At 41.3% G+C, this 20,860-nt stretch overlaps 1 protein-coding gene across 1 annotated transcript; it reads right to left on the reverse strand.

Moving 5' to 3' along the window:
• Positions 1-17,450: 17,450 nt before the first annotated feature.
• LOC148034034 (uncharacterized) lies at positions 17,451-19,249 on the reverse strand. Its single transcript, XM_087682416.1, has 2 exons — positions 18,672-19,249; positions 17,451-17,786 (listed from the first exon to the last, which is right to left on the reverse strand). The coding sequence occupies exons 1-2, from the start codon at positions 19,109-19,111 to the stop codon at positions 17,720-17,722; spliced, it is 507 nt and encodes a 168-aa protein (XP_087538542.1). The 5' UTR covers positions 19,112-19,249; the 3' UTR covers positions 17,451-17,719.
• Between the last annotated feature and the right edge of the window lie 1,611 nt (positions 19,250-20,860).

The following is a 20,860-nucleotide window of genomic DNA, read 5'->3' on the forward strand; positions in this document are numbered from 1 at the left end:
CAATAAAATAATGCCCTCCTAACCACATACAAAATGGTGTAAAAAATTAGACACTTTTTATGATATAGGCAGTTTTGTGTTGAGAAATAAACAAATCATGTATGCTCCGTGAAGACATGTCATGAATCCCATATGCACAATGAGGAGAATGGAACAACCCAACTACTATAAAGCATTGTACTTTGACAATGATGAATACAATATCATGATGCTTTCCTCTTTCAATTAGTGTTATTGTTATTGTTAGTCCAATACACAAGATTGTCTTTATGAGTCCAAGCTTCCATCAGGGAACTTGATTCACTTGTAACCATAGGGGTTTCAAAGAGCCATATCTAAGCTCTCTCCAACTTAGAGGGTTTTTTGAGTGGCCATCTCTATAAGCTGCAGTAAGTAGAAAACCAGGTCCATGTCCTAAAACCCTAAAAGGGTTGCCATAGCCAAGTTTCCTCAAGGTCATAAAACCTTTCATTTTCTTACTCCTCTCAGCCCACTAAAGACTCTATCACTTTGGTCTTAGGAAGCACTTAATTTTCAAAAAAGCATCACACTAAATCAACAAAACAAGCAAGAAGAAGATCAAGCATCAACATCCGATACTGAGCTGCAAAATAATATCTTTTTAATACTCATGCAATGTTGTTAAGCACTAACCATCTTGTGTCGCTTGACACATTCAAGGACAACTCGTTTACTAGTTGATTTTATGATGATACAAAATAGTAGAGCTTGAATAAATAGAAAAGTTCAATGGAGAGGGCTTCCATGCCTGGAAGGAAAAGACCATGTATCACCTCATGAGAAAAGACCTCTCGGATCTCGTTAAAGATGATGAAGGTGATGCAGATGGCAGGAAAGAAGATTTATAAAGTGAAATCCTTGCAGTAGCTCCACCAAAAAACAAAGAATGGAAGAAGATGAATAACAAGGAACTAGGCATCATTGCCTAGGGACTTAGTGATGATGTGCTACATCATATCTTTGGCATCAGAGATGCTAGAACTGCTTGGGAGAAACTTGACAAGATCTTTGGAACCCACACAAAGACTTCAAAGGTGAAATTACTCATGCAATTTTATAAACTAGATATAATAGATAGTGCTTCCATGACCATACACATTAACAAGTTCAAAAGCCTAGAAACCCAGCTTACAACTCTTAAGAAAAATATTGATAAAGATGAAGCAATAGCCATACTGCTTGCAAGTGTAAATAAGGATCCATATGAGAATCTTGTGTCCACCCTTAGTAATGTTCCAAGTTTCTCACTTAAAGATATTGAGCACTCACTACTTGATGGACAAAGGCAAGTTAAAAGTAGGGATGCAAAGGAACACACCACCAAAGAAAGTCTCTTGTACACCAAGGGCACTTCTGGAGCAAAAAGCCGTGATCGAGGACTTAGGACCAACAACAACAAGGATCAGATTATATGTCATTACTATGGCAAGACTGGCCATACAACCAGTGAATGTTTCCACAAGAAAAGAGCACATTAGATGTAGAATGATCACCACCATAACCATTTCATGAATGAAGAAGAAGAAGAAGATGATTTTGCTACCATCAACAACTTTGGCCCATTATTCTAAAGAATTTTCATTGTATCTTTCATATGTTTTTTCCATAGTGGATCTCTATGTTTCCCTTAGTGTATTTACTTTGTAAAAAACCCTTGCCAAATACGTAAAGTTTCAAACTTTAACCTAACTAGGCTGCCTATGAGCTAGTTTGCCGAGCCATGTCACCATGTAGAGGGGCAAAAGCCACCAAGTGTAGGGACTCATCATTTAAGGGGGGTGTTGAGAAATATACAAATAATGCATGCTTCACGAAGAGATGTCCTGAATCCCGTATGCACAATGAGGAGAATGGAACAACCCAACTACTATTCACAATGATGAATACAATATCATGATACTTTCCTCTTTCAGTTAGTGTCATTGTCATTGTCAGTCCAATACACAAGATTTTCTTTATGAGTCCAAGCTTCCATCTTGAAACCTGATTCACTTGTGTAATAGTTGTCTACTCATTATCCATGTCAACATGAATTTAGTCTTCATCTTCTCACCTCCATAGCTCCTACCATGCTCTAGATCCGACATTTTTACATTTTATGCACTTGATTGAAGAATCCATCACATCAAGTTGAGGCATTCCAAAAAGCCCAAAAGCAAGGAGGAACATTTAGGGAAAAAAAAGAACAAAAGGCATATATATATATATATATATATATATATATATATAGAGAGAGAGAGAGAGAGAGAGAGAGAAAGAGAGAGAAAGAGAGAGCACATAGATATCATCTAAGGTGCTATAAGGTAGTGGTGCTCATATCTAAGGCATGGAGCTTTCCTATGGTGGATAGAACCCTCTTCTCAAAAAATCCAAGATCTACCTCTTTATCAATTCCTTTTCCTTATGTAAAGCTTCTTTGTTGTTCTTTTTCTTTGCTATTTATTATTGAATAATCTTAAAATTTAGGTTAAACCAATGCGAAAATCCATTTTTTAACAATTTATGACTGCCTAGTTAAGTATTTTCTAACAAGAGGCTTAATATTTGCACAAATGGCTCATTGAATGCTCTATTTAACTCATTATAAATATGGAGTTATAAGGTTTGCACGAAGAGCTTGTTGTACTCTCTGTTAAACTCATTCATAAACAGGAGGAAACCATATGCAAACTTTGTTCAATGTTATGAAGGATATTGCGTGTGAGAAGCATATATATGCAAACAAAAACTCAAATAATGAGTGGTATGTACATGTCTGTGTGCTTTATATAAGTGTAAATGTGTGACATTGTCGTATTTCTGCGCATTCGAGCTGTGAAAACCACCCAAAAGTCGTGTGTGTGATTTGATACTTTGTACATACTTAGTTGTTATGTTTGCTCTTTTATTCTATGTTGAAGACGGAGAAGAACAAGGAGTTTTGGTAGACTGGTAACTCGAGATGCCATCTCATGGGCTACACTTATTTCAAGATATGTCGATTATGGGCTTCGTGAGGATATTTCCAACATCTACAACTAGATGTACTATGTGTGAAATGGCAGTAGTATGGGCACTGAACCAATTGACCATGATGAGTCTAGAGAGCTTATCAAAGCGTATCTTAGCAAGATGTGTGAATGTCTTTCGAATCTGAATGGAGAGAGTGTTGTGGAGTGTGATCAAGTTTCTTCCATGCTCACAGTGACCTTTACGATAGGAGGGAAACATTTTGATCTTACGCTTGAGTAGTATATCTTGAAAGTTGGAGAGGGTAATGAAATGTAATGTGTTAGTGGGTTTATGGGTCTATATGTTTCTTCAAGGCCTCTATAGATTCTTGGAGATGTTTTCATGGGCGTTTACCACATGGTTTTCGATTATGGACAAACACTTGTAGGCTTCGCTAAAATTGCCCTGCTTTCCTGGAAAAAAAAGAAGAAGAAAGAGCTTTTTGTAGAAAAGGGGAGAGCTTTTGTTTTGAATCGGAAAGGGGGGAAAATCTGGTACTCTGTGGCTGAGTGAGGAAGAAAATAGACGAATGAGGAAGAAAATAGAGGAACGAGGAAGAGGAAAAACACGCAGAAAAACATGGAAGGGAGCTTTTTCAATCGGGGGGGAAGATATACAGCATTCTGGAGTTCAACAGTGTGACTTGTTTTTTTGAGGAGTATTCTTCGACTTGAAGGAATGAGAAGGATCAATTTAAGGTAGCACGGAGAGGAGGAAGTCTGCATTAAATCAGAGCAATGGAAGATGATGCGAAGAGGATGTCGAGCTAAGAAGATGAAGCACCCATGATCGTGCTAAAAGGGCCAATAGCAGATGCAAAGTGACCACATGAATGGAGCTGCAGATGATGACCTGATCAAGACTACAGACGATACTAATATCAATGATACGAAAGGAGATAACTGCTACAGAGAACAGGTGGAGTACTCTCTGTAAAAGGCTAAGGAGGCTTTCAGATCTCCTGGGTTGCCTTGGGTTTCTCAGATCTGATGTTCTGATATGTACAGCTGCCTATAGTTTTATCGGGGCCTTCCATTAATCTGTCTGGTTTTCAGTAGGCAGCATGCCGTGGACGCTGTCAATCAAACCTTTCTGCAGGGACCCACTCTTTTTGCGAGTGTTTTGCATAATTGTGAGCTAATATTGAAGCCAGTGTACACTCTGGTCTGCTTCCACCCACATGTCTTAACAAGTAATCTTCTTTTGGAGGGAAAATTTTAGTGATCGATGGGAACTGCAGGTGTTTTTCCTTGTGTTTTAGCAACCAGAAAGTTTATCAGTTAAAAGGAATCACACTTTTTGCTCTTCAGCCGAGTTGTTTTTAAGGTTTCTTGTTGTTAAGTCTTTTGTTTTAAGTGCGGGTTCCACAGGGAGGCTATGTAGTTTGCTCGCTCGAGCATCACAAACGGCATGCCCGTTTCTTCAAGCAAGCGGCTGTGGCCATGCCTGAAGGTCCGGCTCCAACATTGATAGCACCATTGACAGACTCGTAATGGAAACTTCGCCCAAGGTGCAGAGCTTCACCATCAAACTAGGCTGCATCTTGTTCAGCTGTTTAGCATCAAAACTAGGCATCTTGTTCCGTTGTCACCAGCAAGGAAGAACAAAGGTTTTGAAAAGCGAACGGAGATGCAACACAGAGGTTCAAGGTTGACGGTGAAAAGAGTGAACTAAAGGAAATCGAGAAGGAACTAATGCAGGAGCTGCTGGAGCTAAAAGAGGCTCCGAGAAGAGATCAGACAAGAGAAGGAAAAGCACTACTGAACCTCAAGAGCTTGTGATGAGGAGCACATTTTTTTTAATTGCGGTGTCTTGACTTGGAATAGTTTGTGCTCTATGTTGTAAAAGAGTTTGAGCTGTTGAAGCAAAGGCCTTACACAATTGTATATTTCCACTCTGCGGTAGCATTGCAAATGTAGCCAGATCTAGGTTGGATGAAGTGATTTCAGCAACTATTGGTCCATAAACATAGAAAGAATTTGCATGCAATTTATGTTCTTCATCCTACAGCAGGTTTGAAGACCACAGTTCTGGGATTACAGCAGTTTGTAGAGCTAGAGGTTTAGAGAAAGGTGATTTCTAAGAGTTGTATCTTTCCAACTGATCAAAATCACAGGAGGCAATTGCAGTCATAACAGGCCTGGAATTGAAACTAAGTGTTGCTGGGCATGATTGTTAAAAATATTCTTTTGCTCAATGCACATTATGCCGGAGTTGTTGCAGATTTGTATTTATTCACTTGATTGATCTACCATCTTGAAATTTATCAAGGTCTTCTGAAGACGCGACTTTGCTTTCATAAATCCTTCGACATCTTTGGTGAACCCGACGTGAAAGCATCGTAGAAATTTCAGGATGGGAGATACTTCAGCCTCTATTTCAGCTTCGTCTACAATTCCAGCTGCCTCTACTTCAGCTCCATCAATGACTGCTGCGTCAAGTACTTCAACAGAGGATCTAAAATAGATTTTGCAGAATATCTCCATGTATATGCAGCTCCAAAATCAGCAAACACAATTGTATATGCAGCAACAGCAACAATTGCATCAACAACAGTTGTCACAGCAAAGGCAACTCTATTCGGAGCAGGAGAATGAAAACAGCACAACTAAGGCTATTGAAGCAGTTGAGAATGAGAAGAAGCTATTTGACGGGCGTAATGTTTCAGCATATTTGAAGACATATGAGATCAAGATGGGGTTTTTTGGAGTTCCTACTGGACTTATGAGTAAGTACTTCCTTCGTCTTGTCACACCTACTTTGAGGACAAAAGTGACTGATCTTTTTATTCAAAATACACATTGGCAATATTTTAAGAAGGCCTTGAAAGAAGAATACTTTCTTGAGGACTTTGGTATGGCTACTCGGCGGTCATTCCGAGAGTGGGTCTACATGCCAAACAAAGGTCTCGCTGCTTCGGAGTTGATTCGAGAATTTGAAGAGAGGTATAGTCAGCTTGATGCCATTGAACAAAGAGCATTGGATGTTGAAAAAGTTGAGCTTTTCTTGCAAGCTGCAGATCCTGCTCTTCAAGAAGAATTGGGTGAGCTTCTTGAAGATCGCACGAAGCCTATGGGTCTTAAAACTGATTGGCAGGATGCACAGGATGCAGTCTCGACTTTGACCAAGAGGAGGATATGGAAGACTCGTCTATAGAATGGTTCGATGACACCTACACCATCATCAGCTCCTATGCCTACTTCTATCCCTGTTATTTCCTCTCCTCCTCAGCCAGTTTCTTGGCCTATGCCAGTGCCTACTGTTTCCACTCCACCTATTCCTCCTGTTCCACGATCGATGCCTGCACCTTCTGCTCCAAAACCATCCGCTCCATCGGTGCCTACCTCTCTTGATGACATAATCAAAGGCATCACAGATTTGACACTAGAGTCAGTCAAAGCGGAGTTGGTGGGAAAGTTGAAGGAGCAGTTTGCTTCGACTGTGCCTACTGCTTCTTCTAGCGCTCCTACTGCTCCTAGGAGTGCTCCTAGTGCACCTAGGAGAGATTGGAGATGTATTTGATGTGATAGTACGGAACATCAGCATTGTAGGGATTGTGACTCTTTCCAGATGCAAGGAGGCAGAATTTGGTATATTGGGGGCAAGATGGTAAGATTTGGTTGACTGAGACAGGAGCTCCACTTGCTACCAACTTTGGTAAAGGTGGAATGAAGAAGTTAGTGGAGGACATGGCTGTGCGTACTTCTTATGTGACAATTAGAGGTGATGCTTCTGCATATGGAGTCCAAATTGAGAAGGGATCAGAGACTCAGTCAGTGTTATGGACTTATGCTATGGAGACTGCAAACAAGGGGAAAATTCAGCAAACTGTTTTGACTAGTGCAGGCTCTAGCATCAGATCAGAGATAGGTTGGGACTCGCCTGTTGACAGGTACTCTATTTATGCTTATTTGGCTAAGCCTCAGGGTGCAGATGTACTTGTTGAGGAGAAGCGTAAGAGGGATGAAGAAAATCCAAGTGCAGCTAAGAAGACTAGAGGGGGTGAGTTTGTTACTCCACCTACTGCAGGACCGTCTTCAAGACCAGGGCCAGATCGACAGATGGAAGATGCTCAAAAGAGAGAAAAGAGGCAAGAGCCTAGAGAGAGAAAGCAGCCAGGGTTCAGATTGATGTCCGATATTGAGACATCTACAGACATGAAGAAAATTTTTAATGATAAGATACTTGGCAATGAGGTGACTTTCACTATTTCTGAGATTTTGGGCATCTCGAAAAGATAGTTTCAGGATCAGTTTTAGGAGGTCCTGAAGAGGAAAAGGCATGCATTGTCTACCACTGATACATAGGGAGTTTTGATTGGGGAGTTGGATGAGGATGAGGATGATGTTATGGTTGATAATGCTTCTGTTTTTCCGCAGGTAGAGAAGAGGGTTCAGCCTATGCATTATGCTGAAATTGATGAGCCTGTCATGATATCGCGTAGTCACTTTTCGCGGAGCCATTGGGCTAGGGCAACTACAGAGACGATGGTAAAGATTGGAGAGAAACAGGTGCCTTATATTGCATTGGTTGATCATGGTTCAGAGATTAATCTCATAGTTCGTGGAGTTTATGAGAGTAACAGATGGCCTATGGATGTAGAGCATGGGTGGCGTATGAGAGCCACCAATAACACTGCAGGTGATTTGTATGCTGCTTGTCCTAGTGTCAGGGTTTCTATTGGTGATGTAGAGGAGGATTTTCATTTCTTTGTGCAGGATTCATGCTCTTATCCCATAATTCTTGGACAGCCATTCATCACAGAGATGCACATGGAAACAAAGGTCATGGATGATGGATCTGCTTATGCACGGATTCGCAGTAAAGATGGTATGAGAGCAGTTCAGTTTATGACTGTATGTGTGAACCATGTTAGAAACAGAGATACTCTCAGAGATGCACCTTTGCCCACTGTGAGGGATTCGGGTTTTCATTAGGTGCCACCATTTCGCGAGACGACGGTGGTACAGAGCAGAAGAGATTGGAGTTCTCGCCTCCTGGCAACGGTGTTTTCTCCTCCGGTTTTGTTGGGATTTCAGCAAACAGTTCGATGAGTTATCAGAAGACTTCTAGGTTGCCTAGAGCTGCCAGGCAGTATATATGTAGGAAGGAGAAAATTTTGAAAAATGCAGGAATTTTGGAGGATGATGAGCACATAGATGGGATGTATGACAGTGTGATTTGTGCAGATACGATGACAGAGATGGGAGATATGCTGAAAATTGATATGCTAAATTGTCACAGTAATGTATTAGTGCAGTCCCTGGACATGTTTCATGAAATTGCAGATTTTATGTCACAGATTGAGAAAGAGGCTGAGGTAACTCAGCAAAAAGTGTTGAGTGCTGAAGAAATTCAGCAAACAGAGTTTCCAGCTGGTTTTGATCAGCTTTCAGAGAGACAGAGGGCTGAAAATTTTCAGCCAACAGAGTTTACTACTGAAATATTTCAGCATTTAGAGTTTGGGGCTGTTTCTATGCAATCCATAGAGCAGAGGGCTGAGAATATTCAGCCATTGGAGTGCAGAATTGCTGATTTACAGCAAGGTTTATGTAATGCAGAAGAGCATAATGAAGCCAGGGTTGACACGAAATACAAAACTGTGGATAAGAAGGTGAAGCCGGTTGCTGTACCACTTCCACCTGACAGTGATCAGCAAATAGAGAGGGCTGCTAAACAACAAATTTTGAGGAATCCAGAGCATATTGGTCATAAATTTTCAGCAGAGACTCTTGCTGAATTGAAAATTGAAAATGGTGATTTCTTGCTACCCATAGAGAAGCAATGCTTTCAGGATATGCTTGAGCGACATGGAAGGGGATTTACTTTTTTCCCACATGAGATTGGATGCGTGAATCCTGATATTGTTGCTCCTATGGTCATTTTTACTATTCCTCATATCCCATGGAATCTCCGACCTATTCCAGTGCCTAAAGCACACTTGCCAAAGCTGATTGATTTATTGAATGAGAAAATCAGGATGGGAATCCTTGAGCCTTCATCTGCACCATACTCAAACAGGTGGTTTACAGTTCCAAAGAAGAATGGTACTCTCTGATTTATTCAGGACATACAGCCAGTGAACAGAGTTAATATCAGGAATGTTGGTATAGGTCCAGTTGTGGATGAGTTTGCAGAGGCATTTGCTAGACGTGCCGTCTATTCTTTGGGTGATTTGTATTCAGGATATGATCAGTTTCAGCTGGCTTTGGAAAGCAGGGACATAACCACCATGAGAACTCCTATTGGGCTTGTCAGGATGTGTACCTTGCCTCAAGGTGTCACTAATTCTGTTGCGCATATGATGAATGCCATGCATAAGGTCCTTCATGATTACATACCTCAGCTTACTATGCCTTTCTTGGATGATGTGCCCATTAAGGGGTGTGCAGAAGAAGAGAAGAATGAGAGTCTAAATGAGCAGGGATGCAGATATTTTGTGGCTGATCATATTTCAGCATGTGAGAAGATTTTGGCCAGGTTAGAAGAAGTGAACTTGACACTTTCAGGGCAAAAATCTGTTTTTGGAGTGAATGAGGTTATCATTGTTGGGCATATGTGGGGATATTATGGCAGGAAACCCTCACTTGATAAGGTGAATGCTATAGGCAATATTGCGGAGTATTGTTCTACCACTTCAGAGGTACGGAGATTCATTGGTGCTTGTGTGTTTTATATGATTTGGATACCTCATTTTGCACACATAGCTGATTGTTTGTATTAGCTGCTTCGAAAGAGGCAAAAATTTTATTGGGATGAGAGTCACACTAGAGCCATGCGGAAATTGAAGAAGTTATTGCAGAATGCTCCCACTCTCAGGAAAGCGGATTATAATTATGGAAAGCCTATTGTATTGACAGTTGATACTAGTCCAATTGGCATAGATTGGGCTGTGGGTCAAGATGATGCAGATGGAAATAGGTATGCTATTTGGTTTGGGGCGAAAGTCCTAAACGAGAGACAGAGGAGATATCCGCAAATCAAGAGGGAGCTATTGGGGATTGTCACAGCTCTCAAATGTGACAAGGAGTACTTTATTGGAGCTTCAGTTGTGGTAGAGACAGATTGCTTGCCATTGATTGGTATGATCAGGAGTTGCTCTACTCCGGATATAGCTATGCTGAGATGGATTGCATATATCAAGTCATTAAATCCGGAATTTAAACACATAGCAGGGAAGGATAATCCAGTGGCAGATATGTTGTCTAGAGCCAGATATGATGATGAGGAGACTCTACTTGTAGAAGAGGATGATGTAGAAATTTCAGCCACTATGGTTGATCATGTTTGTCATGTCTATGATATTGTGGCTTTCATAGAAGAACTCTGTGGGAGATTGGTTGCAGATTGGCAGGTACCTTAGTACACTAAGCAAAAGAGATGAATGGACAGATGAAGAGTTCAAGAAGATCAAAAGGAAAGCCTATGGTTATTTTCTCAAGGACGGATTTCTTTGGAAGCATCCGAAGAAAAGAGGCGGATTACCTTTGCGGGTTGTCTGCGATAGAGAGACACAGTTACAGGTGATGAGGGAGTTTCATGAGAGTCCTTGGGCTGGTCATAGAGGAGTATGGGCTACTTATGAGAAAATCAAGGAGAAATATTGGTGGAAAGGCATGTATAGAGATGTTTCTCACTTTGTTGAGACTTGCAGAGATTGCCAGATGTATTCAGTAGTGCGTCATCGAGATGAGCTTCATCCGACCTATCCGCTATGCATTCATTATAAGTGGGTAGTTGATTTGGTTACCATGCCTATGGGTCTATGGCAGATGAGGTACATTGTTTTGGCTAGAGAGGATCTTACCAATCATGTTGAGGGCAGATCTTTGAGAACGAAGACCACTAGTGCAGTGTGTAAGTTATTATTGGAGGAAATTTTCTGCAGGTATGGTTGTGTGGGTAAGATCACTGCGGATCGCGGTGAATTGGATGCAGATGAAGCTAGGGAGTTTTTCTCTCAGCTAGGAATCAAGTTGGCTCTAACGATAGCATACAATCCAGAGGGAAATGGAAAGAGTGAAAGAGGGCATCCGCCGATAGTGAAAGCATTAGCCAAAGCATGCAGAGGACGGATTGGAGAATGGCCAAGACTTCTACCATTTGCTTTATGGGCTGATCGTACGACTCATAGTGTTACCACAGGATATATGCCTGCAGAGTTGATGTATGGTCAGAAACCTGTTATGTCGATTGAGACTTGTGCTTTGACTTGGTCAGTTTTACCTTGGCAGGAGGATTTGACGAGAGAAGAGCTCTTAGCTCTTCAGATTCGACAATTGGAGAGGAGACTAGAGGATATTTAGCTAGCTATTGACAGGTTGAAGGTTGCTATACTAAGGAATAAGGATAGATTTGACAGCAGGCATCGCTTGCGGCCTAGAGCAATAGAAGAGGGAGATTGGGTATTGGTCTTTGATAGCAGCCTTGAAAATCAGCATACTGCACTTTGGAAGATGGTGAAAAGATGGTTTGGGCTGTACATAGTCAGACATGTCTTTGATAATGCAACATATGAGCTGACTGAATTGGATGGGACAGTGCTTAGAGTGCCTATTGCTGGAAAAAGAATCAAGATTTTCAAGAAAAGAGATGATGAGGATTATGCATTGGAAGAATTCTTAAGAGAAGAGCAACGACAAGAAACTCCAATGGAAGAGACAGATGATATGACATATAATCTTGTTGATCTACCGGAAATGCATAATGAAGAGATTGATCTGTTTGTGGATCTTGATGATAATGATCATTGGTAGTTGGCCCATCCGGAGGATGCACAGGATTAGAGGGGGTGGATGTCGTATTGCTGCGCATTCGAGGTGTGAAAACCACCCAAAAGTCGTGTGTGTGATTTGATACTTTTTACATACTTAGTTGTTATGTTGCTCTTTTATTCTATGCTGAAGACGGAGAAGAACAAGGGGTTTTGGTAGACTGGTAACGCGAGATGCCATCTCATGGGCTACACTTATTTCAAGATATGTCGATTATGGGCTTCGTGAGGATATTTCCAACATCTACAACTGGATGTACTATGTGTGAAATGGCAGTAGTATGGGCACTGAACCAATTGACCATGATGAGTCTGGAGAGCTTATCAAAGCGTATCTTAGCAAGATGTGCGTATGTCTTCCGAATCTGAATGGAGAGAGTGTTGTGGAGTGTGATCAAGTTTCTTCCATGCTCACAGTGACGTTTACGATAGGAGGGAAACATTTTGATCTTACGCTTGAGTGGTATATCTTGAAAGTTGGAGAGGGTAACGAAATGTAATGTGTTAGTGGGTTTATGGGTCTAGATGTTTCTTCAAGGCCTCTATAGATTCTTGGAGATGTTTTCATGGGCGTTTGCCACATGGTTTTCGATTATGGACAAACACGTGTAGGCTTTGCTAAAATTGCCCTGCTTTCCTGGAAAAAAAAAAAGAAAGAGCTTTTTCCAGAAAAGGGGAGAGCTTTTGTTTTGAATCGGAAAGGGGGAAAAATCTGGTACTTTGTGGCTGAGTGAGGAAGAAAATAGACGAATGAGGAAGAAAATAGAGGAAGGAGGAAGAGGAAAAACACGCAGAAAAACAGGGAAGGGAGCTTTTTCAATCGGGGGGGGAAGATATACAGCATTCTGGAGTTCAACAGTGTGACTTGTTTTTTTGAGGAGTATTCTTCGACTTGAAGGAATGAGAAGGATCGATTTAAGGTAGCACGGAGAGGAGGAAGTCTGCATTAAATCATAGCAACGGAAGATGATGCGAAGAGGATGTCGAGCTGAGAAGACGAAGCACCCATGATCGTGCTAAAAGGGCCAATAGCGGATGCAAAGTGACGACATGAATGGAGCTGCAGATGATGACCTGATCAAGACTACAGACGATACTAATATCAATGATACGAAAGGAGATAACTGCTACAGAGAACAGGTGGAGTACTCTCTGTTAAAGGCTAAGGAGGCTTTCAGATCTCCTGGGTTGCCTTGGGTTTCTCAGATCTGATGTTTTGATATGTACAGCTGCCTATAGTTTTACCGGGGCCTTCCATTAATCTGTCTGGTTTTCAGTAGGCGGCATGCCGTGGACGCTATTAATCAAACCTCTCTGCAGGGACCCACTCTTTTTGCGAGTGTTTTGCATAATTGTGAGCTAATATTGAAGCCAGTGTACACTCTGGTCTGCTTCCACCCACATGTCTTAACAAGTAATCTTCTTTTGGAGGGAAAATTTTAGTGATCGATGGGAACTGCAGGTGTTTTTCCTTGTGTTTTAGCAACCAGAAAGTTTATCAGTTAAAAGGAATCACACTTTTTGCTCTTCAGCCGAGTTGTTTTTAAGGTTTCTTGTTGTTAAGTCTTTCGTTTCAAGTGCGGGTTCCACAGGGAGGCTATGTAGTCTGCTCGCTCGAGCATCACAAACGGCATGCCCGTTTCTTCAAGCAAGCGGCTGTGGCCATGCCTGAAGGTCCGGCTCCAACATTGATAGCACCTTTGACCGACTCGTAACGAAAACTTCACCCAAGGTGCAGAGCTTCACCATCAAACTAGGCTGCATCTTGTTCAGCTGTTTAGTATCAAAACTAGGCATCTTGTTCCGTTGTGACCAGCAAGGAAGAACAAAGGTTTTGAAAAGCGAACGGAGATGCAACACAGCGGTTCAAGGTTGACGGTGAAAAGAGTGAACTAAAGGAAATCGAGAAGGAACTAATGCAGGAGCTGCTGGAGCTAAAAGAGGCTCCGAGAAGAGATCAGACAAGAGAAGGAAAAGCACTACTGAACCTCAAGAGCTTGTGATGAGGAGCACATTTTTTTTAATTGCGGTGTCTTGACTTGGAATAGTTTGTGCTCTATGTTGTAAAAGAGTTTGAGCTGTTGAAGCAAAGGCCTTACACAATTGTATATTTCCACTCTGTGGTAGCATTGCAAATGTAGCCAGATCTAGGTTGGATGAAGTGATTTCAGCAACTATTGGTCCATAAACATAGAAAGAATTTGCATGCAATTTATGTTCTTCATCCTACAGCAGGTTTGAAGACCACAGTTCTGGGATTACAGCAGTTTGTAGAGCTAGAGGTTTAGAGAAAGGTGATTTCTAAGAGTTGTATCTTTCCAACTGATCAACATCACAGGAGGCAATTGCAGTCATAACAGGCCTGGAATTGAAACTAAGTGTTGCTGGGCATGATTGTTAAAAATATTCTTTTGCTCAATGCACATTACGCCGGAGTTGTTGCAGATTTGTATTTATTCACTTGATTGATCTACCATCTTGAAATTTATCAAGGTCTTCTAAAGACGTGACTTTGTTTTCATAAATCCTTCGACAACGTAAGATGCGTGTTTGCTCCTAGGCAATGGAAATTGTGGTTTGGGTACCCATTTGAGATGTTACTCAATGGTCTTGGGTGTATTTACTGGGGCTTGTGCTTTGGTGGGGTGGGACAAGTCACAACCCCCCTCCTTAGGCTTGGCACTAGGTTCTTGCACTGTGAGCTTTACATTGTTCTTGCTGAAAGCTGTCATTCTTCAAAAAGTGCTAATGGCAAGGTGAATACATTGTGAGTTGTAATCGATATTGCAATGTGATTGTTTCTTGAATGCGCGCTCTAGCACAACATTTCTTTACCAACAACATTAGTGTTAGGGAACACGTAGAAGATCATTGGTAGGCTTTCAGTCTTGATAGAGACCGCTAATGTACACTTTCCCAACAGCGAGTAAGAGATTTATAAAGAGATATTTCACATGTAAAAAGACAATCCTCTGAGGGAAATTAAAACGAAGTGATCAACAAGCTTTATGAAACAAAATCGAGATTACCTTGAGAAAAAAATTGTGACAACTAGCAAAAATGAACTTGGAGCATTAAAATTAAGAAAAATGAAATTTCTTTGCACACAGAATAAGCATGATTTATAATGAGATCCATCGCCTATAAATAGGTATCCCCTCAGTGAATACCAAGCTTTATGGATGTATTCATCATAGCAAAAGGCAAACAATAACTTGTATACTTTTCATAATAGGAGAAGAGGAGTAAGATCTAGATTACCTTGAAAAAAAATTGGCTCAACAAAAATGAAGTTGGAGCATCAAATCAGGAAAAATGAAATTACTTTGCATACTAAATAAGCATAGTTTATAAAGAGATCCCTAACCTATAAATAGATGGCCCCCTCAATGAATCAAAAAAGCATGATCAATAATTCCACTTTTAGATCCTCGTATAATCATGTCCACAAATGGATAACTGGTCCATGATTAATAATGTCTACTTTTACTAGAGTTTTCATTATGCTCAAAAAGAAAAATACCAAATATGTGGTCCCTTCACATCATGTATCCAAAATGAACGTCGACCTCCACTTCTTCATATGCCCTTTAAATCTTTCATTCATTACTACATGGTCCCCATCTCATTGAACAATAGACAACATAAAACACTCCAGTCTTTGATTTGCATTTTATGCGTCCTGGAAGGGCAAGCATAAAATTTAAATCAGTTTGCTTAAGGGAAGGTTGATGCATCATCATATGTTGATTTTTGTCCATCCCAAGCACACGAATGTAGACATAATACATGTGCTTGCAGGCCAGGAAGGGTTTACTTTCCAACTCTGTCTTTTGAAAGTCAGGACACGTGTAGAAGGGCTCGGGATTGACATGCACCTCATACAAATACTCTAACATAACATAAAATATGACTTTCTCATTTGCCACCACTACTTTCTCTTCCATGAAAACTACATCCAATGTCCCTTCATATGATAGAGAGGCTGGCGAGAGGGTTAGCCCATACAGGTTTCCTACCTCTCGTAGCTTCCTCTTCGAGACAGACCTCCAGGGCACATCATTTGAGCACACTTATGTGGATGGTGTAGAGGTTCGAGGGGGTGCAGAAAGATCACTAGTTTTTTATAGGTGCGTTATACACTCTTAGACTGGTTTATACTTTACATTGAGATATGTCATGCTTTTGTTATGGATGTTACTAAATGGTTTCTTTTGTAGGTGGCTCCTTGCTACATTCACAGAGAATCTCGACTATGTGCTGGATATTTTTTCAGGTTGTGGCGGCCTTGGTAGAGCATGCACAGAGATGCATCGTTTTCGCATGTGCCTTGAGGGTGATTTTAGCCTCTACAACCAGTGCTTGGTTGATGTGGCATGCGGACCGCCATCTGTTCATCCTAGTGACGATGATGATTTCACATGATTTGTAGTTGCATTATTTTTAATATGATGCCTTGTATTGGTAATGCATGCCATGGGGCTTGATGATGCTTGGGAATTATGTATGACTCTATGGATTTTGGATCTCACTTAAATTGGGATTACTTCATAAACTTATAAAATTATGCTAAAACTTCATGCTTTAGAAGTAGTTGCATACCTATTTTTTGTTAGAGATAAAAGCATTCAATAGTTTGCGATTAGTTTGCAATTCAACATCCTAATATAATTGATCTAATTAGTTTGCAATTGCAAAATAATTAAATTCAAAGCGATAACATAATCAAACAAAAAGCTCCATAAAATAACCAAAAAAATCCAAGTGATGACCAAAAAGCTTCAAGAAGCACTTAAAAAGCTCCAAATGAAGAGCTTGCTAAATAATAGCACTCATGGAAAGTATAGATGCACCTTCCTACATTTGTGTGTGGGAAGTGTTCTTCCCTAATTATATACGAGGATTATAGATTTATACAGCTAGGAAGTATGGGAGAATTCCTACATTCCAACAATTCTCTATAATGGAAATGATTTGAAGCTCTTTCCAATCTAAGGATATATAGCAATAATAGAGTGAACTTTTTGTGTGGTTAATAGACAGAGATTGTGGCGTTGTACTGATCCATTAGTGAGACTACCAGAACGTGAAAGGTTCTCACTTGAAGTGCAACTTTGACCCTAGTAGAGTGGTTGTCTTTAGCAACTCGTATTCGCCAAAGCAATATTGGCACGGTTTTAGCTCAATGCATGCAGAGAAAGTGAACGTCTGTGTCACATATATTATGTAATGCATACGGCTAGAGTGAAACTTTCATTAGCATTTCCTTGAAACATGCCAGGTTAACCCAATGCGTGCAGAGAAAGCGAACGTCTGTGTAACATATATAATGTAATGCATATGGCTAGAGTGAAAGTTTTAAGTATGAGATATACAGACGCACATCTCTGAAGCATAACTGAGCGCATGGGACCGAATCCACTTTCCTCATCACAAGTCGAAATCAATAGACTAGCCGACTACATCAGCATTGGCAACATATTAAGTACTCGTAATTATCATCGTTTGCAAGTTTTCTGAGCAAAGGGCATCAGACCATCAGTCGCAGACAAGCGTGCATTAATCAATGAGCCCCATCATTTGCTGAAGTAAGAACGAAACGTCGTTAATTGAACAAGCCAAAACTTCTCAGTTGGCCATTAAACGAGCCGGCCGAGCATATAAACGCATCGCTTGCTCTCTGCGAGAGTTTTTTATAGTAGTTCGTATTATAGCAGTGACATGCTTATTCACCGCCAGAGGTAGGAACTACACAAGCTGCACTTGAGATCATGTGGTTACTACATCTGACTACAAGTAACTATCGTTTACCGTTCTTAAGATCCAAAACATTATCACATCACGAAGGCCAGGGACGATCAGTAGCTATTGCACCTGAGTACATTGTGATCTTACAAAAGGCCGTACCTAATTTGCTTCTGATCGGACCTCGCCTCAGAGTGTGAAGATACGTCCTTGTAAAGACCAATCCCACGTCTCATCAAACACCGCATCCAAATCACTGCATTGCATTCGTAAACAACCGATCATAGATTGCGAGAAGCAACATGTCAGTACAATATTGCAGGAAGTATTTCTTTATGAAGTAATTCGTGGAAAAAAAATCAAACGGTAATCTGCTTCAGATAGAATGCAAACAGACTTGTTAAAATCTCTGCTGGGCAGTTGTAAATGTTTCCAATTATAATTACCTATACGTTTATGCAAAAGGTCAGGCACAACCGCTATACAATCAGTCTTATTTTCGACCTAGCAACATTAATGTGAGTGAAGTCCTGGTGCGTTGCAATCCTATCAACCTGAAGTCGACTCAAGCATTTTTTTTAATGTTCGATTAACTGATCGGGAAATCAAGCCCTAGTTTCTATTAATGACATGACTGGATATACAATTGCTTAGAAGGGTCACTTTCCTAACTTTCCATACGACTATCTTCTTATCTACGTTGTTGGTCGCTTTCCTAACTTTACATATAACTATCCTCCAATCTACGTTGTTGGTCTTGTACTGCCTGATTTTTTACATTCCTAATTCCAACCTCAATGAAATCGAGACTTCATTAGTTATGTTCATTTTCGAGTGAGTTGGGCTCATCTTTGGGTAATGTCTTCTCGAGCTTAGGGGAGCCTATAAATGCATTTCCTAATTAGCGTGTTAAAACGAACTTGATCTTACAAATGCTCATTTAGCAGCTGACGGTAAAAATATATACCCCAGTTTGTTACAGTTAGGCTATCCGAGGAAAGAGGATCTGGCTTCTGGTAGAGTCTGGACACAGCTAGGTCTTTGAAAAGTATTACCGAGACTGACTTAAGAGATTGTAGTACGTAGAGCTTCAAATTAACAGGTGACTACCATATTACTCAAAGGGAGGAAGTGGACTCACCTCTCACAATGGTGGTTGCCGCTGCTAGCTTGAATATTCATGACTACGTCGCCAGAGGTACGATTAGCCATATCGAATACGGTAATTGTAGGGACTAATAGTCGATTTGGCTGATGAGCTTCCGATGAATATCCATCATCTGCGGTGCACACGTGAGACCCATAATCCGCCTTATTAAAAGCCTCGGCCTCTGTCGACAGCCTTGCAATATTCTGATGAGCCGATGCACTCCCTCTGCACAAGGAAGATTCCGTAGTGCTGAAACTTTCCTGCTGGACATGGAGATGTTGATCAAGAGCTGCAGGTGTGGGAAGAGGCGGTGCTGGAAAATATGTATCACTGTTGTGTAGATCAGGGACTAAGCAACTCAAATTCTTGTAGCCATGCTTTGGGTAGGAGAATGAGTCTCTTGTTGTACGAGAGATATCGACCATGTCCATGAGTCGTGGCCTCTTTACTTCCAGAGGATATGTGAGTGATTGTACGATTGATGGTACTGTAATTGGAATGTCTTCTTGTTGCAGAGTAGATCCAATGGATATGCCTGAACTAGGCGCTGCATTCGCCACGGATTGGCAAACCTCTTTGCACAGCTCTTCCTCTAGATTAATGACTGATAGTTGCGTCATCTGTTGACCATTCGTAGGATCATCAACATCCTGCAAACTGGCTATGAGCATAGATAGCCAGCTGGACTGGATAGGATTCTCAAGTGCAGTGTCAAGGTTTACAGTTTCCAGTATCTGGTTTAGAACCTCCATATCGAAAGGATTCGTAGAAGATACATCTCCAGACTTCTCCAAAAGTCTACTAAAGTAATCCCTAACCATGTTCTGATGCTTGGAACGCTGGTTATCTAAGTTAATTCTATTCTCACTATGCCTACTCCCATTAGACATTTCCGTCTCCAGTGGATGTATAAAATTCGACTCCATGGAACCAACACCTTGATTAGGGCAAGTGGTAACATGTTCTGCAGTTATGGAGATTGCTGTGTCTGTGTTACGACCCACAAATGCCTGATTCACTATCAGCTTGGTATCGATCTGACAATGATTAGGGTTAGATGAAGAGATACCAGTAGATCCTAGCAGCCCTGCACCCTCAATAGAAGTTGCTGCACTTCGAACAGGGACACCGTTCAGGAGGGCATCTGTTTGAAAAGCTTGAGAGGGGAAGGAAGAAAAGCTACCCATACTGTAATTAGACGGAATATCGGGATATGACTGGCGACCAGTTTCAGAAGCAACTGACGAGGTGAGAAAATAAGCACTGTTAGAAATCGGGCTAGATACTGGGATAATTGTATCTTGGTAGCACTCCTGCACACGGAATGTTTTGTAACACTCATCAGGAGTGCACTGATGAGAAAGAACCTTGCCGTGTGAAGCAATGGAGAGAGACTTCTTAGCTGTAAGGTAATCTGGTAGTGCTGCAAGTGAGCCAGTGGTCGAAGAAGAAGCTGGGGACTGGGGACTTGCTCGATTGCCACTGCTTGTGCTGCTGGCAGTAGTGCTTCCATGGCTTATATTGACGGGCTCTTCAATATCTCCAAGAAAGGTCACCTGATTCTTGGCCAATATTTTTTTGCAATAGGGGCATTCCTTCTTGCTGGGGGCAACACTATCCTTCTGATGCCATTGGCACAGACACTGCCAACAGAGATAGTGCTGACAGACAGTCACAGCGATGGCTGGCCTGTGCTGTTGTACCCTGGAAGCAGAAGAAACCTGATCTTTACAAAGATCACAGGGGGAACGCTTCTGGGAACTATCATCCATGGTGTTGTGATTGGTGTGTACAGCACCTTCACCTGCTGCTGTCAAGTACTGTCGGCCGGCCTTTTCTTGGCGGTCAGCTCGATGGATGTCTCGGGCTTTGATGATATCTTCCCTAAGCCTCTCCACAATCATTAGCCATAGTTGTTGTTTGGTGGGGATAGTGGCAGGGAAATGGCTGCTGCAGGAATTTATTCTTCTGAAACCGGTCTTGTGTGGCTGATGATCGTCGATAACAGAGCTGCTAAGACCTTTGATATGATCAGGGAATGATACTGAGCTCATGTTAGAATTAGGTGAGGTGCAACCGGCAGGAACTGGATAGACCTGAGCTTGGTCCGATTGTTTACCCTGTGGACCATAAGCAGCAGCATCTATATTAGGGTTGGCGGTGGCCGGAGAATGATCCAC

Source organism: Lygodium microphyllum, chromosome 7, assembly GCF_053477565.2.
Source record: "Lygodium microphyllum isolate KBCC chromosome 7, Lygodium_microphyllum_v1.1.10, whole genome shotgun sequence".
In the NCBI taxonomy this organism is placed as follows: Eukaryota; Viridiplantae; Streptophyta; class Polypodiopsida; order Schizaeales; family Lygodiaceae; genus Lygodium; species Lygodium microphyllum.

Coding starts and splice junctions, on each gene's coding strand:
- LOC148034034 (XM_087682416.1), bottom strand. CDS start 19,111: ATGGACATGGTCGATATCTCTCGTACAACAAGAGACTCATTCTCCTAC. Junction 17,787..18,671: donor GGCAACCACCATTGTGAGAG/GTGAGTCCACTT, acceptor AATGCAATGCAG/TGATTTGGATGCGGTGTTTG.